Source organism: Delphinapterus leucas, chromosome 2 (assembly GCF_059928025.1).
Source record: "Delphinapterus leucas isolate spDelLeu-1000000601 "Yukka" chromosome 2, BTC_Dleu_Yukka2, whole genome shotgun sequence".
Classification (NCBI taxonomy): Eukaryota; Metazoa; Chordata; class Mammalia; order Artiodactyla; family Monodontidae; genus Delphinapterus; species Delphinapterus leucas.
The window spans coordinates 34,577,298-34,602,820 of NC_143130.1; the positions used below are offsets into that span (position 1 = coordinate 34,577,298).

A 25,523-nucleotide genomic window follows, 5' to 3' on the forward strand; every position below is an offset into this window, starting at 1 on the left:
CATTTTCCCTTGGTTTTCAGCTTCCTTGTCTCACTCTGTCATGGTTGCCTGTGCCTGTCGGCCCCAGCTTTCACCCCCCAGGGAACCAGATGCCTGGAAAACGGACCAGCGGTTAAAGCCAGAGGCCTTACAGACAGTCTCCAAAGAGCGGCCGCACTCCTTAGTGGACAGCAAGGCCTACGCGGACGCCAGGGTTTTGGTGGCTAAGTTCTTGGAACACTCGAGCTGCTCCCTTCCCGTGGAGGTGAGGCACGTGGTGGGCTCTGCTCGCTCGGCCATCCCCTCCGAGGAGCGCCACATGGAGGAGGCCGTCCTCAGTGCCCGTGTCCTGGACCAGCTGTGAAGGCGCCTCCGTCTGGATGTGGACGTGGACAGACCTCAGAGTCCCTGCCAGGGACGCCGGGCCTGTGGGGAAAGGCTGCTTCCCCGGTGGATCAAGTGGCGGAGGCCCTTCCCTCCTCCAGGGGGACCCCATCGGCTGTTTTCTGGGGGCTGACGCTTCCTACCTGTCCCAGTGATACAGTGGATGACTCTCTTGTGTCCATCGTGAATTCTTCCCTGTTGTCAGGCAGGTAGCACCTTGAACTAGCCACGTGACAGCGATCCAGTGGCAGGGGACACGCATGTAGCTAAAGAAACTGAAGTATCTTCACACTCGGGGCCATGGAAGAGCAAGATTCTCCTGCACCCCAGTCCTCACCCCCCCCCAATTTAGTTTAGTGTTTAAAGGGGTAGAGGAGTCCATCAGGCAATGAGCCCATTTCCCCTTGCGGTTTGAATCAATGATCAACCCTTTCTTAGAGGCTGATTTTTAAGAAAATAAGTCATTCTAGCCCAGATGGCAGCGGAGGTCCAGCCTTATGCCCGCAGGGAGACAGGGCCACCCTGTGAACAAACATACAATGAGGGACTCCCCAGGGGGGCCCAGCCACCCTGTGGCAAGGGGCTTTGAGGGACCTGCACCCCCCCCCGCCCCCCCGCACCTTGTCTCCCGGGCAACCCCTCCCTGCCTCTCCCTGCCCCAGGGCATTTTCCCAGCTTCCTCTCTGGCTGTCTCTCCACTGTCTCTTTAGCCAGCTCAGCACAGAGCACTTTGAGTAGTTATTTGCCCCGTAACAATAAGCCCCCATGGCGAGCCCCCGGGGTTCTCCCACATCTGCCCTCGCCAGACTGGCCTCAAGGGGTCTCTGATGACCCAGAGCAGCCCCTTCCCCAGCCGGGTGGCAGCCGCCACATCTGCTTTGGAAGATGCCACCTGTCGACCGCTCCTTTCCGTGAACCACCCCCACCTCGAGCTGGGTGCGCAGAAGCCTCCTCGGCCACAGCAGCTTGGGTGCCCTGGACCTTCTTGGCCCCCTGGGCCGCCCTGTTCTGGCGACCTCAGCAGCAGCAGCGCTGTGTCCTCAGGACTTTCTGCAGCCACGGGGACACCTGTGCCATCCTGGAGTGTGGCTGGCGGCTCCTGCGTGGGACAAGGCAGCCGGAGACCACAGTTCTCAACCAAGAGCCCATGGCCCAACACGGAGTGCCGGGGGCGGGCTGGGAGGGTGCCCAGCACTGCCGGGTGTCCAGCAGCCCAGGGCTGTGCCACCGCCACCGCCCCACCCCCGTAGCCAGTGTGCTGGGGGGTGTGGGGGGAGCAGGGACGGGGCTCGCGGGGGTGTTTCCAGCCCAGACACCCCGAGGAGCCCGCGGTGCCAGTCAGCTGCCAACGCTTTGCTTCCTAATGTTATCATTGGTCACTGCCGTCCAGAGGTGAGAGCTGGACCAATATATAAGTCAGGCCTTGTGATGATAGCAGGAACTTCTCCACTCGAGACATCACAGAGGAGAATTTATGAGCACTTTATCCAGACTATAAAACGGGAAATCTCTACTCTAATTTTTCTCAACTGAGGGCTTTTGAAGTCCCCAAAAGTAAATCTCTCTGCAGGTAAAGTAAATTTATGGTTTTTCCAAGGGGCCTCCCCTAAGCCTCCCAGCAAAGCATGGATGGCCCCAGCGCCCTGGCCTCTGCATCAAGGCATCTCTGGGGTGGCAACCAGGGCTTAGCAGGCTGCAGGGGTCTCACCTGGGTGGGGGGCTCACGTCAGGTTTGGGGGCTCACACGGCAAGGCCCTGGGCCAAGCCTGCAGGTCTCAGACAGGCTGCCTCTCGAGTGAGGCCAGCCCTTGCGTCCACCCCCCACCTCACGGGCATCAGAATTGTTACCCTGCAGCGGGCTGGGTGACCTCCAGGAGGCCTGGCCTGCTGCTCTGTGTCTTTTGCTTCCCCTCCCTGCAGGGCGCCATGTCTCCTGCCTCCGAGCACCTGCCACAGCCTGTGCCTCCACCTGGGTGCAGGTAGGTGCTCTGGCCTGAAGCCCACCGGCCGGCCGTTCTCAAGTGCTCGGCCCTCACACGTGTTCTCACAGCATCTCTATCTTGCGGGTGAGTACGCTGTACCCAGTTCTACAGCGCTGGGCTGGCACCTTCTGAGGGCCCACGTCGGCTCCTGCAGGCCCAGGCACCTGGCTCCCAGGAAAGGTCCCGGGAAGAGAGAGGTGCCTGGCAACGGGCCGGGGTCTGACTCCCCAGCCCAGGTACCTTCAACCCCACTCTGCTCGGCGGCACCTGGGAACCAGCAGCCCCGGCATCGAGCGCCCTGAGCCCCAGGCTGTGTCGGCTCATAGCCAAGGGGAAAGGCAGTGTCCCCCCGTCACTGGTGCGTCCTCGTCCGCTCGGCCCTGGTCTCCCCGCTCTCGTTAACACGTCAGCAGGCAGGTCCCCACGGGCTGCGCTGGAAGCCAAGGCCCAGGATGCCCCCTGCACAGGGCCCGGGGCCTGTGCTCTCCTGGACCTCCCCCACCAAAAAGACGGCCAGCACAGGGCCAGTGCCTGTCTGGCGCTGCCATTAGACCCCCACCCAGGGACCACAAGGATGCTGGGCTGGAGGAACTCCAGACCCCTACTCTATGGCAAACAGGGGGGGCGCTTATCCTTCACAAGCACTTAAGGGCTTCTTCAGCTGGTGACAATGATACAAATTGAATGCGTGTAACAAACCACATAAAAGAAAGCTTATTTCGAATGGATGTTTTCTCCCCCGCGGCTGTATTGATCCACAGATGCTGCTATTAAGGCAGAATTTATAGGAAATTGTTTTCAAGCCTGTTTGTACAACTGGCAGGCTGTATTTATTTAATGTACCTCAAGGTGTTTTCATAATGATCAGTGTTTTAATAAAAACTATTTCTGGCCTCTGTGTCTCTGAGGTCTGATCAGGACAGATGCCGAGAGCCGTGTGTACTGCTGGTGACCAGGTGCCAAGCGAGGGCTCAGGCCGGACGACCGACCACGGAGCACGACCCACCCCGGCACCTGACTGTGTTTCCTAACATCCTTCTGGAGACAGACCCTGGGGGTGTGAGGGGAGAGGGCAGGCGCCCAGCCCACAGCTGTCCCTCTGTGGGACATGTCCCCCAGCTTCTGGGAGGAATGCAGGCCCTTGGCTTAAAGCTCTTTTTTTTTTTTAAAATGTGTAGCACATGAAGGGACACCTGCTCCCCGTTATCTGCTAGCCATGGGTTTCCTCTCCGGAGCCCATTCACCTGCCTCATTCTGGGCGCTGCAGGGCCATACCCCTGGGCCCCCTTGAGCCGAGGCCCCTTCCCTCCAGCTCTCACCCCAGGGTGTGGGCCATCCCTGCCTAGTGGCTCACAGCACGGAACTAAGATCCCGGCCAGAGAAGGGGCCCGGCTTGCCCAGTGTCCCTTGATAACATGCTGGAACACCACCCAGGGCTTCTGACCAGAGCCCATGCTCACCCCAGCTCCCCATGCCAGGGGCACCGGGACCAGGACGGTGACCGCAGAACACAGTCAGTGATGGGAGCACTGCCAAGTCCTGCTATCAGGTGAGACGGGCTGCAGGGCGGCCCCAGGGAAGGAGCCGGGCTGTAGGTGGGCCGCTTTCCGCTCTGTACACGCACACACCTCTCCCAGAGATGATTCCCGTCTGAACCAGAAGCCCGAGCCTCCCACTCTCCCTCATCCAATTAGTCAGGAGCTTGTCTCCTGCGGGGATGGTGCCTGGAGCCCTCAGACCTGGCAGGGAGGCCCCCCCCACCCGGAGCCGGGCTGTGAGGGGCGGAGTTAGAGTAAAGCTGGGCGGCCACTTCTCCGTCAACAAACCAGCCACACGGACAGCTTTCCGTCATGACCTCAGGTTTATTAGTGGTATTAGCGAGTCTTCCCAAGGTCAGCTGCATGCAACACACAGGTCACCCTCATCCAGTGGTCCTAGAGCTTAGTTACTGCATGGTAAGGCTTCTTAAGTCACAGTGTATTCTTCAAGGCCTGGGCCAAAGAGAGAGACTTCCGGACAAAATGACATCGTGAACACTGAGCTCTGCGGGGCGGATCTAGACTATGTTGCACTTGACCTACACGCGCTGGAACACTGCTCATGGTGACGGCACCCGGACGCGCAGGCCCCCGGGGACAGCAGGCTCCAGGCGTCCGGGGAGGGGCTGGTTTCCGAGGGGGAGCTCACGTGTGGATGCGTGTGTGTAGACAGAGATTGTAATGAGGCCGCCGGCCTGTGTGGGAGGCTGCCCGGGGGCGTCCAGGGGCCAGCGGACAGGCGGGCACGGGCAGCAGACGTGGTCACGGGTCGTCGGAAAATCCTAACGTCTGAAGAGCAGTCTGTTGTCAAAAGTCAAAATGGTGATGTTGTCTAAATAGGCATGGAGTTTTGAGGTTGTGGATATCACCATTTATGTAACTCAGGGATGTCTCGTTTCTCGGGAAATACAACCACGTGTCCCCCAACTTCAGTGACCAGTCCCATCCTGAGAGCTGGCTGCCCACACTCAGCCATCAGGGCAGTCGGGTGCCCTCCCCACAGGAACCCGAGCCCCAGCTGAGGGCGGGGCACACCGCTGCTGCCCCCTGGAGCGCACTGTCCTCGAGGGGCTCCCCGCACAGCCGCATCCGGGGGCACCCACGTTCGCCCTCCACGGCTCCACACCACACGGACGCACAGACAAACCCTTGTCCGTCGCAATGAGAAAATTCAGAATGTGGCAAAATACGTGACTGTTCTACAAAGACTGGTTCCTGTGACTCTCCTTGGATAATGACCCCTTTTGGTCCAAAAAAAAAAAGTGGGTGGTGAGGGCACGCCCTTCGGAGGAGCCAGTGTCATCAGGTGGGCTGTGGGTTCAGGGGTCGGGTCCTGGGTCCGGCTCCCACTCCTTGGGGTGCAGGCGGGCAGCCTAGATGTACAACGGGGTCTCCTGGCCTGTGAGGAGCCTGAACATGGCGGCAGGCATGGTCTTCATATGGATCTGCCAATGAGAGAGAGGGGCTGACCCAGCCCTCCCTGCCTCCGCCTCCCGCCCCCGTCCCCCCCATGCGAGACCAGCGATGCCCAAGTCCCCTGAGCGTGTCCTGTGTAAAGTACCAGCGTCCAGAGGGGAGGAAGAATGACCTGTGGGCTGTCAACAACAAATTGGCACTTGGCGCGGGCACTTGCCATCTACGTCTACAAGGATTCAAGCAGGAGCCGCTGCAGTTGCTGACCTTCAACACCCCCTGAAAGGAGTTCAGGTGGAGATCAGGAATGAGGCCCTCTGTGCTCTGGGGAAAACTGGGAGAACAGGTCTTCAGATAGATATTTTCAGGAGCCAATTTTATGAGCCCAATTCTTGCATCTCCTCATATCTAGAAAAACACCGAGATCCTTCCTGGTGACGTCTGCTGCTCATGACTAGCTGTAACCCTCAGGAGACTTGCAGAACCTCCTGCAAAAAATATGTGCTCCATTGCATGTCCTCCCCCTTCACCAAAATCACATGCATACTGACCTTCCCCCTACCTCTTTGGAGCAGTTTACCAGAGCTATATGAAATGCTGTCTCCTGGGCTACAGTCCTCATTTTGCCCCAAATAAAACAACTCACAACTCTCACGTTGTGCATTTTTTCAAGTCGACACCGTGGTCACCACCCCGATGGCGGCTTAGAAAGCATACCCTGACTGTGCAGACTGTGACCTGGGTGCCCCGTCCAGGTCTTTAGAGGGTTTTACACGTGGTCAAGGGCTGTTTTCCCTTCAGCTCAAGCTGACACCAGGTGCATAAAAAGTTGGACTTTTGACTGTGCGCAGACTGTGACCTGGGCGCCCCGTCCAGGTCTTTAGAGGGTTTTACACGCGGTCAAGGGCTGTTTTCCCTTCAGCTCAAGCTGACACCAGGTGCATAAAAAGTTGGACTTTTGACTGTGCACCGAGCTGAAGGCAAGCTGGGGCGCCCAGGCCTCCTTGGAAACTGCAAGGGGCAAGCTTTGCCTCGGCGTGAGACCCAGAGGCTCACACACAAAGTGCGTGTGCGGCGGGCGGAGGCCTGGAGCCCCCCAGCCCCTGGGGGTCAGTTAGCAAATGAGCCTTTGGGGCCTGACCTCAGTCCCTGGCACCACAGAGGCTGGGTATGCCAGCAAGGCACAGAGACGGCTGCCCGGAGAGGCCAGCCGTGGGGGGCACATACCCTAAATCCCGCCTGGGCCCCGGGCTCTGCTTCTGCTTCCTTTAAGCAGTCTGCTCCGCAGGCTAGCCCGGGACCCGGCCGTGCTCAGGCCCCTGTGGGTGACCGTGGCTCTAGGGGGTGGGCTGGCAGACCTCCAGCACCCAGGGAGAGGCGGCCGCAGGTGCAGCCACCCCCAGGGGCGTGCAGCCAACCCCCCAGGCCTGCCCTTCCTCGGGCAAGCCGTTCTCAGGCCTTATCTGACCAACCCAGATGGCCAGTCTGGCCGAAGCGTTTTCTTGTCACCCAGGCTCCCCCCCTGGCCCCCAACACCAGGGTCTGTCTGATCCACCTAGATGTTTGCTCCTTCGTCAGCCTGCGATGGCTTTTCCCATCAGCAGATTCATTCTAGTTCCTCAATCTGAAACCCACCCCCAAGGCCCAGCAAAACGCCAGGTCTAGTGATCGGTGACTCATTTTCCAAATGTGCTCAGGGATGATGGAAAACACAGGCAGACAAGCTCATGTCTCAGGACCAGCCAGGACCGGCTTCCAACACCCTGGGCCTGAGGTCCAGCCTGATTGATACCCATTCACCTCAGGTCCAGACAGTCGGACGCATTTCTCCCGCTCCCAGCCCAGCTCCCCCGCCCGACTGATGGCCCCAGTCCCGAGGCGTCTACTTAGGACAATTGGATTTTCCTTTCTTTGAAGCCATTTGTAAGAGAAGGCTAATGGCGCCTACCTGGCCTCCTCCTTCCTGAGAGCTGCTGTCTGCCACCACCCATGCAGGGAAACAGGCCTCCTCCCCCGGCCTTGGGACTTTCACAAAATACTGAGTGGGTCAACGTGGCCCCAGGAAAGGTGTCCTGACCAGACATGATCTGAAGGCCCCTCAGGGAACAGCATCACGCTCCCCCCACCAGCCTCCAAAGAGGAAGCCGTGCCCTCTCCCCACACAGCCCCTGGGTCCCCACCGCCCTCAGAATCAAACCTAAACTCCCCGCCCAGCACCTGCCTTCACAGCCGTCCCGTGTCACCTGCTACTCAGCGCTGGTCTACCCCTTCTGCGCTGCTGTCACCCAGGCTTCATCCAGGGAGATACCCATTCACCCTGACTCCCCGCTTCCTACACACCTACACACACCCACCCCCGCACCGGGGAGGCCTCCTTCCCAGCACTGGGCTGGTACACCCACTCCCAGCATCTTACGTCCCCCGCTGAGGTATCCTGCTCCTTCCTGAGCTCCCCGCTCTGTACCCCGTCCACCCTCACGCTGGCATGGCATCGCACTGATGCCAGAAAGAAGCAGAAAAGGAGGCGGGGTACAGCCAGCAGAGTGGGAGAGGGGAGCACAGCAGGGCCGGCCTGCGAATGCCCACCCCCATCCCATCAGCCACAGTTACCCGGGGTGAGGAGGGGATGCCAGACCCCGCCTGCAGAAGGCTCCCCCGTGGGAGACACAGCCGTGCTCAGCTGATGCAGCCCCTGGAGGAGGCTCACGAAGGTCCGGGTGGGAGCACGCCAGCCAGCAGATGTGCCCAAGTCCCCGCAGGGACAGGCTCTGCCAAGAAGGGAGGCTTTGCTCTGGGGTGCTTCCCCAGCACCTTATACACGCCCTGGGGGATTACATGTTGGCCATGGAAACATCTGGACTCCAAGAGCCCGGTTCTGGCTTCGGGCAGTGACCTCTCACCTCTCCCACCGAGTTGGACAGCGCCTGGACGATCTTCTCGTGGGCCGTGGCCACCACACTCTGCCCGTTGATCTCGATGATGCGGTGGCCCACGCGGACGCCGCCCCGCTCCGCGATGCCCCCGCGCATGAGGCTGCAGATCTAAGCGACACGGGGGCGGGGGGTGGTCGGGTCAGCACAGGGTCCCCGTCACGCTCGCCAGTCGCCTCCAGCCCCCAAAGACGGGGAGGAGAATTAATCACACGCAGGATGAAGCCCCAGGGCAGACGCTCCTACATGCCATCTGCCGACACACCAACTGGGAGGTTACGGTTTGGAATGCGTTTGAAAATGGCTGTGGGAGACCCGTCCCCCACCCCCACCCGCCCCAGCCACCCGGAGCCTCTGTTCCTGGTCAGGGGTGAGGAGGCCGGGAGGTGTGCAGGTAAAGCCGGTTCTGGCAGATCCGCCAGCAGCCACTCTGCTCCTCTTTCCAGTGAAGACGGTCACTGCTCCCCCGTCACGGGGAGGTGGTGATTTCACCAGCCGACAAGTGGAAAGAGATGGTGCAGCCCCCATGTGTGTGAGATCCACTAAACATTGGGTGTCAGAAGGTGGGTCCATGCAGACAGCAGGGAGGGCGAGCAGCCCCAGGGCCCATGGAGAGCGGGGCGGGGGGGGCAGCTGCACCCGGGGGGTCCCCGGGGCCCTGTGGGAGCCACGGGAGGGGGGTGGGATGAAAGCACTGCAGCAAGAGAGGCTGGGGCGGGAGGTAACAGGCAGGGCGCCAGGCCCCTAATCCACCCCCAGCCGAGGGCAGACGGCAGCGTCCCTGGGGCCAAGGCTGCCCGAGAACAACCACACCCGCACTGGAGGTCTCCCCTGTCCACCTCCGCCAGGCACCTCTACCCTGGGCCCCTTGCAGCAGTATCCCAGCCGTCCTGCCTGAAGGCTGCCCTGTACCAGACGTATTTGAGGATGAGGAAGGCCGAGCGCAGAGTCTGGTGGGAGGAGAGGCCCAGGCTGGTGGGACCCTGTCCCCCGAGTGCCCAGGGGACACCCCGCATCACCTGACAGCCTCGTTGTACCCACGGAGGCCTTGGTCTGTACGGTTTCCTCAACCCAAAAATGCCACCAGGAGATTTTAGGGCTTTCGAGGGGTCCTCATATGATTCTGGTCAGCATCCTACAAGGTCAAGGTCGGCCTGCCTGCAGGAGGCGCAGGTGCAGGCAGGACGGCCAGCCTCCCCCAGACTTGGTGTTCTTCCCTTCCCACCGCGAGGCTCAACGCTGCGAGGCCTCTTCCACGCCCTGTGATGAACGCCGCCTGGGGCCCCTACCTGGGTCATAGCCCCTTCCCATCCCAGCCCTGGCCAGGCTGCTCCACTGGCTAGGGGCTGACTCTCCACCCCCAGACAGGACCCCTCCAGCCCAGCTGGCTGTGCTCTCCCCCTCGGCACTGGCCTGGCCTCTTTTGAAGGCTGAGATATGAGATAGGCTGAAAGGCCACTGACCCCAGGCTGGCCCTGGCACCCCTGCAGGACTCCCACCTGTCATCTGTTTTGTGGTCTTTCCAGATCCACTTTGTGTGTAGGTGTGTGTAAATCCCAGTGCGGTGCCTGAAGCCCTCGAGGTCCCTCCCAGCCCTCAGGACCCCTCTCTTCTAGAAGGAGACACAGATGCAGGCTGATGTCACAGCCCAAGGCCACTCCTACAGCAGTACCTGGGCCAGACCGGACTCAGGGTGGAGAAAGAGAAGCAGGCTGACCCCACCACCCATTTTCCAGTAAGGGGAGCACCCATCCTGTGCTATGAAGGCTCTGCTCACCTGTCAGTATTAAGGATTAACTTTTATCCCCTCCGCCCCCCACCCAGGTGATTTAAGGGCATTTTGTGCCCAGTGTAACTGGCTCTTCGAAGATCCAGGCTTCAGGAAGACCTGGCAGGTGTCAGGCAGGGCCCAGGTGCTCCTGATGGGAGCTGGGACACCCCGTAGCAGGCGCTGTTTCCCTAAGTCCCTAGCGGTAGCGTCTTCCCTTGTGGTGGAGATTTGGGGACAGAAGGTAAAGAGGGGAAGGGGACAGGGAGAGGGAGAAAATAGCTTTGCACCTTAAGAGGGGGTTGCCAGGACGATGGACTCAGACCCTGGCAGGGGACCTCGGCTGGAACCTGGGGGGCCAGGCTGGCAGAGGGGGCAGGAGGGGGGCAGAAAGTGCTGAGGAGAGAGCCATGTGGGCACACGCCTGTACACATGCACACACAAACACACGTGCACGTACACACGCGTGCGGGCAGCAGGCCTTCCGAAACGAGGCGTGCCCCCAAAACCCAGGGCCTTGGGCTGCTCTAATTTCTCAGGGTGCACCTCTCAGGAGGAACGCTGGTGTCTCCCAGCTGCGGACATCCTGATCTCTTCCATGGTGTTGTGGGAACAGAGAGGAGGGGTCCATTTAGAAGGAGCGTTAACTGGCTCAGTTGGGGCCTGTCTGCAAACGAATGCCTTGTACTTTGGGCGTAATGAAGCTGAAAATGGGAAAAGCACTTGTGCAGGACTAACTCAGGGGTCAGCAGACTTTTCCAGGGACGCAGGGAACTTATCTGCGGGGCCCACGTGATCCGTGGGCTCTGCAGGCCCTGCAGTCCCAGTGGGAGGAAAGGCGGCTGGCCGGCCACGACAGGGCCTTGTAGGCACCTCTGTGACTTGGTTATTGACACCCAGGACCCTAGATGCAAACAGGACAACCCCTGCACAGCTCACAGATGGCTCAGGTCCACGCGTGCGCTCGCCCACTGACGCCGACCACACACTCCAGCATCTGACACGGGCAGAGGGCAAGCTCCCCACGACAGCCGTGCAGGCCAACGCCTGCCCCGCCACTGCCCAGAGGGGAGCCTGGGGCAGGTCCCTTCAGCTACCTGTTCCTGCGTCCTCATCTGTGCATGGGGACAGGGGATGCCCTCCCTAACCAGACCAACGCACAGACACGGGCTCTAGAGGGAAGCCCCAGGTTTGCAGGAAGAGCTGGCCAGATGGTGGCCTTTCCCGGTTCCTAGAACTGACAGACAGACTGACACCCCAGAGAGATGCCCCAGCAGGCCTACAAGTCTTGCAGCAATGGAACTAGAGACTGGAGAACCAGAAGTCCTGCACACCCATGTTCACGGCAGCTCGGTCCACAGTAACCAAGAGATAGAAGCAACCCAAGTGTCCATCAGTGGAGGAATGGACAACCAAAATGGGATGTTTCCACACAATGGAACACGATTCAGCCTTAAAAAGGAAGAAAATCCTGCTACACATGCTACGACGTGGATGAACCTTGAAGACATTTTGCTGAGTGAAACAGGCCAGTCACAGATGGACAAAAACCGTATGATTCTACTCATATAAGGTACCTAAGTATGTCATATTCAACTTCACAGGGACGGGAAGTAGCACGCTGGTCACCGGGAGCTGGGGGAGCGGGAGGTGGGGAGTCAGTGTTCGCGGGAACAGACTTTCAGTTTTGCTCTTGGGAACAGTTCTCGAGATTGGTTCTACAACAATGTCAACGTTCTTAACGCTGCTGAACCGCACACTGGAAAATGGTTGAGATGGTAAATGTCACGTTAATCGTATTTTACCACAATTGAAAAAAAAAAAACCCCAGTAAAAGCAGAAGTTCTAGGAGAGAATCGGGGCCAAAAGAAAAGGGGGAAAGAGGGGCAGATTTCACAAGGTAATCCAGCTTCTCAGCCACAGGGCCTCTTGCTTTAAAGAAAACACAAGCTACACTGACATCCTCGGGGCCAGTGCTCAGGCTGGCAGCCCCCAAACACACACACCCGAGTGCGCGCGCGCACGCACACACACACGCACGCACACGCACCGGTGTGTGCACACTGACAGCCATGCAGAGGGCCCCTCCCCCTCACCTCTCACCTGACAACACCCAGACGTACCTGACGCCCCAGCGCTGGGACATACTTCACCTAACTGCTCACCCCAGACATTTAAACAGGCACCTGCCACAGGCAACGTTTCTGGAGGCATCAGGCAGAAAACAGCAGCGGGTTTGCATTGGGGCTGACAAACACCACCTCCGGCCTGGCATTCCACCACCTGCTTTCCAGCCACTGCCTCCTGGGTGCTCTCAGGGCGGGGAAGCCCCCGGGAGCCACCACGGTCCCTGCCTCCTGGCCCCTAGCACGTGCACCCCCATTCACAGAGGCAGGATGCCAGCTGGTGGGTGGGTGGCGCTGGGGGCCACGCAGCTCCTCGTCCACAGCTGGCCCCAAGCACACACACTGTGGGATTCGGACCCTGGACCAGCAGCAGAGGCACCGAGCAGTAGGCGGCACCAGGACCCCTGTGTGCACACCTGTGACCCAGGAAGGGCAGCCTGGCAACGCTGCCTTCAGAATCAGGGGGTAATACTTCCCCAGTTCCAGACCCCAGATCTGCTGTGACCCTGAGCCCGACACCCCCAAACCTTCTGGGAAGCCCCCCTGGCCTCAGCCTCCCAGCCACTCATACCAACCTGGGAACATCCCTGCACACCCCCGCCGCAGAGAGCCCTCCTGTAACTCCCCAGGGATGCACCCCCACCAGCCTCCCCTCCCCCATCTCTGAGAGGGAAGGCTCAGGGCCAGGCCACACTCAGGCCACCCCACACCTGTCCTCTCCACTGCCTCCCCTTCCTCTCCCGCTCACTTCAATTCAGCCCCCACAAAATTCTAGGCAGAGCACTCCTTCTTGTGTCTCCTCGTCCCCTTTCCCCACCTCGGTCCCTACGGCCTCCCCAGCTGTGTGACCCAGGGCAAGTTACTAAACCTCTCTGTACCCCAGCTTCCTGACCAGTCCCCATGCTCCTTATTAGGCTGTAGTGAGGATTAAAATGAACTGGCTGGAGGGATTATTTGCAGGGGAAGGATTTTGCTTTTTGGTGGTGGTGGGGGCACATCAGGCCCCAAGAACAGGCAAAGCCCTTGGCCACCCCCCAGGAGCCTGGCCTTGAGGGGAAAGCCGGCCCTGATGCATCACGCCATCCCCCTGCAAGGCTCGCAGCAGGACAGGGGCTGCATCTTACAAAGACCATGAACCAGGCCCACCTAGATGGCGAGCTCCCCGGGGCCATGCAAGAGGGACAGCCTGGGCCCCACAAGGCTGCCCAGCAGGGCAGAGGCAGCCCTCAGGGTCACACAAGCAGGGCCGTCTCAGGGGCTGCCGGTCACTGACAGTCCTCCCTACCACCCACCTGCCCCCACCCCAGGGAGAGAGGTCCTGGACGGCACCCAGGCAGGCCCTGCATGGTGGCTCAGGGTGTCAGGGGCAGGTCTAAGGCCCGCCCAGCTGCTCCCAGGCCCATCCACACGGTGCGCATAGAAGCTGCAGGCAGGGACCCTGGGCAACCTCCTGCATGGCCCCGGACATATGTGTGTGCAGAGCAGCCGGGCAGGGTGGCGCTAGCTGGACCACCAACTGGCCAACTCCCGGGGCAGATGCCATGTTCCGGAAAGAAATTCTCAGGGGGTACAGACAGCCTGGCTGGGCCCCCGTGCTTGGGTATGGTGCCAAGGGGCCTTTCTCCTCTGCAGAGTTTGGGCCCAGTGGGCCCTCCTTGGAGGTCTCGGTACTTCATGGATTTTCTCAACCTGCCCAGAAAGCTTCAGTGACTTGCCCAGTGTCACACAGCTGGGAAGGTACGGCCAATGTCAGCTTCAGATGCACCCACACCCTTTCCTTCTTCGTCTTGGGCACCAGCTGGACCACCTTCCCGGCCAGCCCTGTGTTTGTGGGGCATGTGACTGAGCCCTGTCTGGCCAGATGGATGTAGACAGAAATGGCAAGAGCCACATCTACGCCCCCGTCTCCCCGCCGCTGCCAGTCAGACAAAGAGCGCCCTGGGGGAGGGTGAGCCTGGGCCCCTGAGCGACCCTGTGGCGTGAAGCCCCCTCCCACGCTGGACTGTGACCCAAACAACAGATCAGCTCTCAGTCCGCTGAGATCCGCGGAACATCCGTTACAGCAGCAAGTGCGCCCTAACCCAGAGGGGACGGAGATGTCCTGTGACTCTCCCCGGCTCCATGCAAACTCTCCACACTCCTGCACCAGGTAGTGACGGGGGAAATTCTGTCTCATTTGTAGTCCTGTTTCTAGAACGTTCTCCCGATGTGCCCCCTCTGTGACCGTGGAGGGACACACACGTCCTCCCCCTCAACCTGACACCACCCCCATCCACCGCACGATCTCCTCCTTGGCTTTTTAGCACTCTGGGCTAGCTTAAGCAATCTGGAAGTGACCGGCCTTCCCTCTTCTGTCCTCCATCTGTGGCCACATCCCTCCCTGCCCACTGGGACCTTTGCAGGAGAAACGACCCAGGAAACAGAGCTCACGCAGGTCAAAGAGGAGGTGGGAACTCTGGAGGGAAGAACTCCGGCCTGAGGAACAGGCACAGACTTTTGGCCAGACCAGCACTATTCAAGCCCAGCATCACCTCCTCCTGGAGGCCCTCCTGCCTCCTCAGTGGCTGGGGCCCCCCCTGACACAGCTCAGGAACCTCACACACGGCTCGTAATGGGTGAGTGAATGAGCGAATGAACGAATGAACAAATGAATGAGTGGGTGGGTGTCTTGCACACAGTGACTCTGACACTGCCATCGGCTACGGGTCCCAACTGCAGGGGTGGGAGGGCTCCTCCCTCCACTCCAGAGCAGGGGTCTGCAGAGGACAGCCACCACTGGGACGAGGGTGCCGAGGGCAGGGCTGGAGGGACCCATGCCGTGACCACACGCTGGCCCGCCCGCCCTGCCTGGACCTGCCCCCTCAGACAGGAGTGGTTCTGGAGGGACGGAGAGCTGCCCCCCAGCTCCCTGCACCAGGCCATCCATGTGCACGGTGGAGGCTGCCGAGCGGACTCACGATGCCGTTCTGCACGCTGAAGCCCAGCTGGTACTTGAGGTCCGGCCGCTTGATGAGGACGGTGGTGACCGGCGGGCAGCTGACGATGTTCAGCTTCACCTGTGTCTGGTTCTTCAGACCCTGCAAAGCAGGAATGGGAGGCCCAGTGGGTCTCAGATGCCGCTGGGAGGACAACCTCAGGGGCCTGGCAGGGTGAGCCAGTGGCAGGGCAGAGCCCCGGGAGCTGGGGTACCGAGCCAGGCAGGCCCCTCTCAGCCCTGGTGTCCCTCTGTGCGTGGATGCAGGCATCACCCTGACCGGATGCAGGGGTGCTGGGCATCCCAGGTGGCAGTGCATGCCGTGGCCCCTGTGCTCTGGTGTGTCCTTTGACCTGGGAGAAAAAAAATCTGCCCTGGGGGCAAGGCCAGGCTCCAAGCGCCCCTGTGCACAACCAAGAGGCGGGCACTAGGTCACCCTTGGTGGTGCCCAGGAGGGGCCCTGGCCATGCTGAGTGCAGGAGGACTTCCTGTTTGGGAAGGTGGGGCACCCTCCTCAAAACAAAGCATCCTCCAGTGATGGACTCTCATGCTGGGGGTGGGGCGAGGACAGGGTGTGGCCGGCAGAGCAGAAATCTGTCAGCAGGAGGCTCTGGTGTCTGTGCCGAGACAGGCCAAGGGAGACCTCAGGCCCCAGAGGACAGTGCTCCTAGGGTTGGGTGGGGGGAGGGGAAGGGGCCCAGCCTGAACGTGGCTGCAGCAGCAGGGAGCTCCTCCTCTGTGCACACGTGTGCATATGCGCGTGTGCACGCGTGCGCACACACACACACACACGGCCCCATCAGAGCCCAGGTTAGAAACTGCCCCAGGAGCTGCAGCCCTCAGAGCGAGGGTCCCGGCTGGCCAAGCCTCTGGCACCTCTGATGAAGGCCTCTTCTGTGCCTGTCTGTCTGTCTAGCTACACAGTACCCACTGGGACTGGGTCCCCAGGTCCAGGAGCCCCCTCACAGGGCCTTCATCTCTGAGTGACAAGGGAGAACAGAGGCCCATCCTCCAGCCCCGAGACCACAGTAGGGCTGGAGGGAATGAGCCGCGGGACAGATGCCTCCCCGTAGGCTGAGCCACTGTCTGGACCCTTGAACAGAGCAAAGGCACCGCCGTGCTGAGGTCCCCTTGGATGGCTGCCCGACGCTTCAGCCCGGGGGGCTCTCACAGACAAGCAGGGGCCACCTGTTGTGTCCCCTCAGCGTGACACTCTCTAGGGAGGGTCTGCACCTCCCGAACCTGCAGGCTCACGGGTCAGACGGTGAGAGCAGCCTCCCAGCTCAGATCCAGGCAGGGGAACCAACCTCCTTGTTTGCCCAGCAGGTGAGACTGTCAGCAAAAAGTCCCAGGCAAACTAAGACAAGCTGGTCACCCGACATCTACAGGTCCTTGGCCCTCACCTGGGGCAGCCCAGGTCCCTCTCTGATGTCAGGGCCGTGGTACAGTCTTGGGTTCAAAGTCACTGGGTGGGTCTCTCTGGGCTCAGCATTCTGGCAGGTGAGGGGGGATTACAAAGCAGCGAGGATATAGCGAGGTGGGGCCCCGCACCCACCTTGATGATGCCCTGACAGGTGGCGAGCGGCAGCCCCACCAGGCTGGTGCCGTTAATGGACATGATCTGGTCACCGATGCTCAGCTTTCCCGAGCGGGCAGCTGGACCTCCATTCATCATGTTGGCCAGGATCACGGTGGGCAGGATGGAGCCCCAGCCCGACTCCACCACCACCACACCCAGGATCTCACCCTTGTGCTTCTCCAGCTGTAGCTGCAAGGAAATGGGTAGGGTAAGAGAGGCCCACCTGAGATGGGGGCTGGGGGCTGGGCCTCTGCCCAGCATCCCGGAAGGACCAGCCAACCCGGGCCAGGTGCCTGCCCTGCCCTCAGAACCGAGGCCACCTCCTCGCAGCCAGCCTGCTGTCTCCCTGGCCTTGTCCAGCTCTGGCTCCCAAGCCCTCCTGGGACCCACTCAACCATCCTGGGAACCAGGAGCACAGACCCCCTCCTCTAGCCCCAAGCTCGGCCCCAGTGTTCCGGCTCCCACGCCCACCACCACCCCCCGCCCCAGACACACGGAGGCTAGAGGGGCGTGTTCTCAGAGTCCAGATGCACACCCAGCCCGGCCCCCACTCTTGTCTGGAAAAGTCCTTCTATTTCCTCTCTGCCTCACGGGTCACTCACAGAAAGCTGCCTGTCATTCATCCATTCAGCAACAAGCCAGGATCATTCACTCATTCCCAAGCAGTTAGGGTACAGGCCACCCCCAGGGATTTGCTCCTCTTCTCTGAAGAACTTTCTAGAGACCCCTGAGCAAACCCACCGGAACCTACCAAGGCTTCACTACGGGCGGCTTCCCAGCACCCTGGGCAGAGCCCCAAGTTCCCCGTTTTCAAGATGCCTCCCGCACGCTTTCCAGAAACACCTCGAGGGGCTGAGCCCACATCTAATAGCAGCATTAAAAGGCACATTTTCAAGGTCATTTTAAGACTGACTGTCAGCAGCTTCTTCCCTACAACAGCACCACATTTCCCACACAAGTGCTCGCTGCGAAGGCAGGGGCCACACACCAGGAAGGCTCGACCCCGCCCGGCCTGCCAGCTGTGCCCCCCCGCCCCGGGCACCCACCTCTTTGCAGTTCTCCGAGTTGGAGAAGTGGATGAGGTCGTCGTTGTACATCTCCTGGGTGTTGATGATGTCGCTGTACTCCTTCTGGCTCAGGTCCTCGGGGTTGATGCCGTTGGCCCGCAGGAACTCCTGGTAGGCCACGCTGAAGGCCTGGCCGATGGACTGGGCAATGAGCTGAGCCTGTGGGGAGGGGCGCCCAATGGAGACGGGCAGGCGCACGGGCCCCGAAGGGGGGCCGCAGCACGGCCTGCACGGAGGCCCCTGCCTGGGCTCCGAGGAGCCACAGAGAGACCGTGGCCCGGGCCTCTGTCGGGGGAGCCCTTCTGCTGCTGGTGCCCTGCCTGCCCCCACCCGAGCTCCCTTACATCCCAGACATCCTAAGACAAAGCACAGTTTCCAATGACGTCTGGGGAAATTATGAATTATTTGCTAATGATCATAGTTTCATTGCTTTCACTGGCGACTGTACTATATTTTCTTTTCACCCATTGTTTTTTCTTTAACAAATGTTTTATTTATTTAAATATTTGTTAATTGTTATTAAATTAATTTAATGAAATTTAAATTAATTTATTTAAAATTAAATTAATATTTATTAAATAAATACATTTATTTGGCCCATGCGGGATCTTAGTTCCATGCCCTGTGCAGTGGAAGCGTGGACCCCTAACCACTGGACCGCCAGGGCAGTCCCCCACCCATCCTATTCCAAACACAGACTGGGGCGGGGGGTGCATCCTCTGGGGAACGTCACAGAGACTGTCAGTCACCCACCCAGTAATTACTTCTCTGGAGCAACAGGACCCAGTCCAACCGCGCGGGGGTGGTGCAGGCAGGATGTGTGCCCAGCTGCTCTCGTGGGGCGTGTGGATGTGTCAGGCTGAGGCCAACGAGAAGCATGAGGCCCTGGGGACACCAGCACAGGGCAAATCGTGGAGCAAATCACTTCTTTCTACTTCAACAGGACCACTTCTATGGACTGGACTGAATCTGATACTGCAGAGGCCCGGACTCTGAACAGTCACTACCAAAGCTTACATGCCACCTGCTGGTGTGCAGACAAAGGACCATGGGAAGTGAGGGCTAAGGAGCCAGTTCCTGGGCCACGTCAAGCACCCTGGCAGCCAGGCAGCCGGGGGAGAGCAGTGGGACCCCTCAGCAAACCTCGGGCCAACAGGGCCTGAAAACACGTGGAATTGAGGGGTTCGGCCTGAATCCTATTCTTGCTCTACACGCTGCATGATTCTCGGGCTGCAAATGAATAAGCCTTTGAAAAAAGCGGGCTGGGCTGGATAACAGAGAGAGAGCTCGGAGCCCTTCGATTCTAGACCAGACGGCCCTCCCAAATTGGGCCCCGAACGGTCTGCAGGAGGGAAGCCCGGGTCCACTAGGCAGGACCAAGCCCTGCCCGCCCCCAGTTGCAGTGTCCAGGCAGTTTGGCAGCTCTGCTCAGAGGGAGAACCAGCCACAGGCACGGAGCCCCGGGACCACCAGGTGGCGCCACTGGCCCAGACGTGTATGGAGACGGTGGAAGGAGCCCCGCCATGGCAGGTCCTGGAGGGCGCCTGGCCGGAGGCTCAGGCCAAGCTGAGGATCCAATGGGGCCTCCAGGAGGAGGCTGGTCCCAGGATGGAGGGTGGAGGGCCGAGGGCCACCCGGAGGCCTGGATGTGCCCTGCCCCCCTGGGGTCTCAGGTTTGCTGACACCAGCTGCCCCCAGGCCTCTGGGTCCATCTTCCTCTGACTGGGGTTCCCTGGCTGAGAAGGGGGTGTGAGAGCATCACTTCATTCCCCCCGCCCACTGCCCACTGCCCTGAGCCTCCCCTCTGAGCTGTGCCCGGTCGGCGCCCATCACCTGGGGGAGCCCCTGGGAGGGCAAGGTGGTCCATGCCTGGGCTCCATGGGGCGCAGTCCGGGAACCTCGGCAACTTCCCACCTGCGGCTGGCTGCAGTCTCCCATCCCCTGTCTGCCCTGCGTCCTGGCATCCCTGCCACCTGAGCTGGGGCCAGTCATGAAGGATCGCCCCTGCCCCCAGGTCACAGCCAAGGCTGTGAGCCCAGAAAGATAGGGAGCGTCACGGGGGCCTCCCCGAGGGGCTGGCGTTGGAGGCTAGGACTCAGAGGGGGCCTCCTGCAGGTGGGTGAATAGCAGGGGAGGCTGCCCTGCCTCCCCCAGCCCTTTCACTTCTTCGGCTCACCTGCACTGCCCTCCACTTTACAGAAGGGAAACGGAAACTCTGAGAGGGCAACCAGGGTACTTAGGGCCACCTTCCATTTTCTCCAGGTGTCCCCCTCTGTTATCACTGGATCCTTGGATCCTTCACTCACCCCAGCAGCAGTCGGACCCGGATGGGGCCACCATCAGGGCCCGACTCTCAGGATGGCTGCTGCATCCCCTCACGCCCCTCCCAGCCCATTCTTCCCATGTGCCTTCAAGGACCACCTGGAGCCCCGCTCCCACCTTTGCTCTCAACCTACTCTCCCACGGAATAGAGAAACCCAGGCCACAGCAGCACCCAGGGCACAGTGGGCACCTCGGAGCCCCTTCCTGCTCCCCGAGCCAGCAGACTGTTCACCCCCTGCCACTTGGCCTGTTTCTTGCCTCACCTGCCCATCACCACAGCCCTTCTCCAGGGCCCATCACATGCCCCCAGGCCGGGTCTCAGAGACTCCTTGAGCCATGAGCCAAACAAAAATTCCCATGCAGGTGTCCACAGACATCTGTATAATGGTGAAAGGAACACGTGTGTGCACTAGTGAGTCCGTATGTAAATTTCTTCTCCTATAAATGTGTCATTGCTTCAAAGCACTTGTAGGTGACTTCAATTTCTCAGCAAAAAGGTCACTGCCTCCACCCACCCTGCATTCAAACATGAAAACTGGGACCCTTCCCCACTGCTCCAGGTCCCTGACACACCCTCAAGTCCCTTGGTAACCGAGAATGCCCTTTCCAAGCATCCACGGAGGAGAGAGAATTTTTTAAAATCCTGCTCTGGCAACAGCCCCAAGAACAGCTCAGCTGCTGCCTCCTGGGTGATCCTGAATCAGACCTGCCCTGGGGGCGCAGCCCAGAGACCCCGCTCACCTCCTGCCCTGCAACTCCCTTCCCCGGTCCCTTTCTCCCTCTTCCAGGCTCAGAAAGATGCTCTCATCCCATCCAAGGAAGGAGTCAAAGGGCTTATGGTCTCTTAGCGAGTCTGCGGTATTTTAAACGTCAGAATTACAGTTGACCCGTGAACAAAATGGGGGTTAGGGGCTGTGACCCTCTGTACAGTCTATAAAAAAATCTGTGTCTAACTTACAGTCAGCCCTCCGTACCCGCAATTCCTCCGTGTCCGCGGTTCATGATCGCGGAGCCAACCAAGGCGGATGGTGTAGCGCTGTAGCATCTACTACTGACAAAGGTCCATGGGTAAGTGGGCCCTCGAAGTTCAAACCCATGTTGTCCAAGGGTGCACTGGATTTTCCAACTTCTTATGGCCTGAAATGGCCATGAGCAGAAGCAGAGGCGCTTCCCCATTTGCAACCCTGGAGTGTGGGGCGTGCATCTCAACAGAAAAGTTAGTCAAGGGCTACTTTATTTGGGGAGAACAAGGTTTTGTTAAAGGACCTTGTCAAAGAGCTCCTCGGCATATTTAAGTACGGTTCCATTCACAAACAGCTCCTGAAAAACTTATTTCATGAAGCGAAACAGAGCTGTGTTCATGGTCTCTGCGAACTCAGAGTGTTAGAAAAATCACCACTTCCACTGGAAGTGTCCATGATGGGGCACAGAGTCCCCATCCTATACGTGCTTTCCTGGGACCACAGAGCCCATGGGGCCTGGGCCGTCGGGAGGGGAACATCACGCCCGAGCATTTACTTACATCCTCGGACTCAAACACGTGGCAGATCATCTTATACTGCTTCTTCCCCTCCTGGGCCCCGGGGGTGGTCTCGATGCAGTCCTGGGAGGCTGAGCGCGGCATGCGGCGCCTGGCCATCAGCACCACGATGTTCCCAATGTCCGCGATGTAGGAGATGGTGCGAAGGGCGTGGTCCATCATGGTCTCCTGCCGGGAGAGGCACGAGAGGGCCTGCGTTACAGGGAACAAGCCCTAAAAAACACCTAAGTTTGGGGGCTCTCAGTCTCGACACTCCTGACGTCTGGGGCTGGACCATTCCATACTGTGAGGGTGTCCTGGGCACAGTAGAACGTTTAGCAGCATCCCTGGCCTCCACCCACTAGACGCCAGTGGCATCTCCTCCGTCCCAAGTTGTGACGACCACAAAGATCTCCAGCTGTGGCCAGATCTGCCCTGAGGGACAGAGTCTCCTGGGTAGAGAGCCACTGCCCCAGCGATGATTCCCAGTCAAGGTGATGTGCCTTCACCTTAGCCCTGCAGCTTCCAAAATGATGCTCGTGGGGACATGATGCTGGGTGGGGATCCCGGTCCTGTGGGGGAGGGGCAGCAGCTGAGGCCCATCCCCACCCGATCGGAGGCCATCTGTGGCTCTGGAGAAGGCGCCTCTCCCTGCAAGGAGGGCGCCTGGCTCAGACTTCCTGCCAAGCAGAGGAGGAAGGCTCCAGAGCCAGTGTTTCCCAGGGATGAGCTCGTCCCAGGAGCTCAAGCAGCATGGGCCTGGGCAGGGGGTCCCGAGGCAGCCCGCCTGACTCTGATGGATGGGTCTCCGCAGTCTTTCAATCCCCCCGAGGCCCTGGCGGGCCCATCCCTCTCGATGGCTTGTGTCATCTGGCAGAAATCTCTACCAAGCATCATTCCCGGGACCCCTACCTAACAAGGCTGCACACAGAGGCTCTGAGAAACTAATCAGCTGGTCTTTTATGCCTTTGTCCTCTTTCCAGAAAAGAAAATGGGGCATTTCTGCAACCTCTGCAGCCCCTGTCTTCATCACAGAAGCCACTTCTGCACACTTGCCTTCCTGGAGCTGCTGTGTTTTCTGGCCAGCTCGGGGTTGGGGGGGGGTGCGGTTTATAATCACAAGAACCCCCCCCTTCCAGGAGGGGCCACTGGAAAGGGCACAGTGGAGGTGGCTCTTCAGCATCTCTTGATCTCTAGCCACTTTCAGAAACACCTGACTCAACCCCCAGGTGTCAGAAATGAGCTTCTCCCCATCTCCGAGCACCTGTCAGTGGCAGAGCCCGCTTCCTCCCAGACAAGGCCGCCCGCCACGTGGCCTCGTCCCCTTCCTGCCCCAACCGGCCACTCGAGTTCCCACAATCTCTGCATCTGTTCCTGCCTCCCAGCTTCTCTGCTAACATTTCTTATTTTATAGTCAAACCAGTTTCCTACCACCACACTTCCAGTTCATCCTCAGCGACCTCGGAGCAAACTCAAATGATCCACGGTGCCCACGACTGGCCAGGCTACCCCAGACACCTCGGCTAGGCAGCCAGGCCACGGCTCATGGATCCTTTCTGACCCACCTTCCCAGCTCCTGTTCTCCTCGCTCTTGGTGACCCCAAGGCCTGCAGGGGCCAGTGCTCGGTTAGTTCATCTTTAGGAAGCACCATCCACCCCCCCACCCCCAGCTAACCCTGCATGACCTTCCCTCTCCCCAAGGCCAGTTCCGAGGTTCCAGGGTGTGAAGTCAGGGAACCTGGCCTGTCTTATTCAGGGCAGCCAGCATTTTCTCCTGAGCACACAGGGAACCAGGTGTGTCCAGTCTTCCCAGTGAGATGGGGGCTCCTCGGGAGCCGGGCACCTCTGCTTCTCCCACCAGCCCTGACCTCCCAGTCAAGAACACTACGAGCAATGACCCAGACACCCGCTGTACTCCAGCAAGAAAAGTCATTGACGTTTCCATCATGGAAGAGAACAGAGAGCAATCCCACCAGATCTAGTTCTCAACCGTGTGTGCAAACACCCCGAGTTCTCTCTCTCCCCCAGGGCCTCTTCATGTGAGGGGGACAGGGCCCCAGCAATGGTGGGGCTTTGCTTACCAACCCACAGGAGACCTGCTCCCTGCAAAGCAGATGCAGGATGAGGCCACCAGCCCTCACTCCCCATCAGGCTCCGCAGAGGAGGTGGGTGGGCACGGAGTGGGGAGCTGACCCAGGAGGGAGCTGCTTCCCCTGAAGAACGAGGACTCCCCACGTGGGGAGACCTGGCTGTGAGGATGCACAGGAACGCCGGGAGGAGGAGATGAACGAGAGAGCAAGATGCCGGGCACCGACCACGCTGCAAACTGCCACGGTGAGGAGAGCCCGATGGGACAGAGCGACGGGGGCTTTCCGCTGGAAAACGGGAAATGAAAACACTCTTTAAATACCTCCGACGAGCAGAGGTGAAGCTCAACCAGAGAAGGGGGAGGACTCTTAAAGTTGAACTTCAAAGACCACTGGAGGGGCAGTAAGAAGGACCATGACCAGCTTGCCTCCTGCCTGGGACCTCCAGCGAGATGCTGCCTGTCGAGGACCCTGTCCTGGTGGTCCTGGATGCCGTCCTCACTTTGCCCTTCCCCTGCCTGGCACAGCTTGGCCAACCCAGTGGCCATGAACCTGAGCCCTAGGGAGCCTCCGGCTTCCCCAGGACACCTGACCCGCTGGAGATGAGGGGCACATCCTCCTCCACACCAGATCCCAGTCATCAGTAGCACGTCCCTGGGGCAGCCCGCATAGGCTGAAAACCCCGAGGTCTCCTGCTCTGTGGTTCTGGAACATTCCTGTCCACAGAGACCCGGGGAGCCACGGGCACCTCCAGCAGCCACCAGAGGCTCCCCAGGGCAGGATCTGTGACTATCGGGGCTCAGCCAGCCCTCCACAGAGGATGCGAGCAGGGAACAGCATGTGGGAGAAGGAGAAGATGCCAGGAGGTCTACGGTGGCAGTCAGGACTCTTGGAGAGAACCCAAGAAGCGACGTGGAGAAAGCAAAGCTTCAGGAAGAACACAACAGGGCAAAGAGCCAGCACAGACAGATGGTCAAAACCACAGCACAGCCCTGCTCTGTAGCCGGGAGGTGAGCACCGGCCAACAGATGCTGGTCTGGGCAGCGGCTGTGCATGACTTGGCCACGATGCTGTGGCTGGCGGGATGGAAAGCCCATGTGTGTTAAGGACTGACCTTGAACGAGCAAAGCAAAGGAAATTGTGGCTTCTGGCTCTGCCCACTCTTGGGAACGGACGCCCTGTCCCCGGGCCCTGTTCAGACACCAAAGACCCAGAAGGGAGGGAAGGGAGGAGTGAGGGGAAGGGGCTGGCATGTGTGAGCCCTGCTCTGAGTCACCTCATCTGTCCTTCAAGGGGCCCGGCGCCGGGCTCTCCTCTGATAATCAACAGGGCTCCGAGATGTCCGGAAACTTGTCCAAGTCCTCAAGTTCACAGGGATGGGCCCAGTTTCCAGTCTCCGCTGATGCAGGAGCATCAGAGAAGGGCTGACAGAACAGGCCTGACACTGTCCACAGAAAGCCTGCCCGTAGGTGGCCTTTGGCCCGTCTGGGAACCTGGATTTCAGGAGGGTTCCCGACATGCCACCCTACATCATAAGAGTGGCTCACCTTGCCTGAGGCATTTGGGCAAGCAGCGTGCTCCCGCCTGAGCCCCGCTTGCTTTCAGGAGCCTGGGACTTTGGTGCATGGCAGACAGCACAGGTGCCTATGTGACCAGCCCCCAGTAAAGACCTTGGGCGCTGACGCTCTCGAGCTTACCAATGGCCCACGTCTCACACGTGCCGTCGCAGCTCGCGCCTGGGAAGTTCAGCTCATCCTGCGTGACCCCATCAGGCGAGGACCCTGGGTTTCCCTGGGCTCAGCCCCAGGCATCTTCTCCTTCGCTGGTTTTGCTCTGTATCCTGGTGCCGTAGTAA

General features: G+C 59.9%; 2 protein-coding genes across 9 annotated transcripts in view; one reads left to right on the forward strand and one right to left on the reverse strand.

Annotated features, from left to right (window-relative positions):
* The window catches only part of ENTREP2 (endosomal transmembrane epsin interactor 2), a 366,320-nt gene extending 362,426 nt beyond the window's left edge, over positions 1 to 3,894 (forward strand). For 3 of the 8 annotated variants that reach the window (XM_030763982.2, XM_089906669.1, XM_030763983.2), the window contains one exon: positions 21 to 3,894. In XM_030763982.2, the coding sequence (XP_030619842.1) occupies positions 21 to 343 (323 nt within the window). In that variant the 3' untranslated portion in view covers positions 344 to 3,894. The remainder of the gene's footprint in view (positions 1 to 20) is intronic. The other 5 variants (XR_004024713.2, XR_016391949.1, XR_016391950.1 and 2 more) reach the window with 5 other exon arrangements.
* Positions 3,895 to 4,107: 213 nt separating this feature from the next.
* APBA2 (amyloid beta precursor protein binding family A member 2) overlaps positions 4,108 to 25,523 on the reverse strand; it is a 195,485-nt gene continuing 174,069 nt past the window's right edge. The window contains exons 9-14 of the mRNA XM_022554632.3: positions 21,585 to 21,770; positions 17,720 to 17,899; positions 16,650 to 16,862; positions 15,078 to 15,197; positions 8,197 to 8,337; positions 4,108 to 5,328 (exon numbers count right to left, since the gene is read on the reverse strand). Of these exons, the coding sequence (XP_022410340.1) occupies positions 5,257 to 5,328; positions 8,197 to 8,337; positions 15,078 to 15,197; positions 16,650 to 16,862; positions 17,720 to 17,899; positions 21,585 to 21,770 (912 nt within the window). The 3' untranslated portion in view covers positions 4,108 to 5,256. The remainder of the gene's footprint in view (positions 5,329 to 8,196; positions 8,338 to 15,077; positions 15,198 to 16,649; positions 16,863 to 17,719; positions 17,900 to 21,584; positions 21,771 to 25,523) is intronic.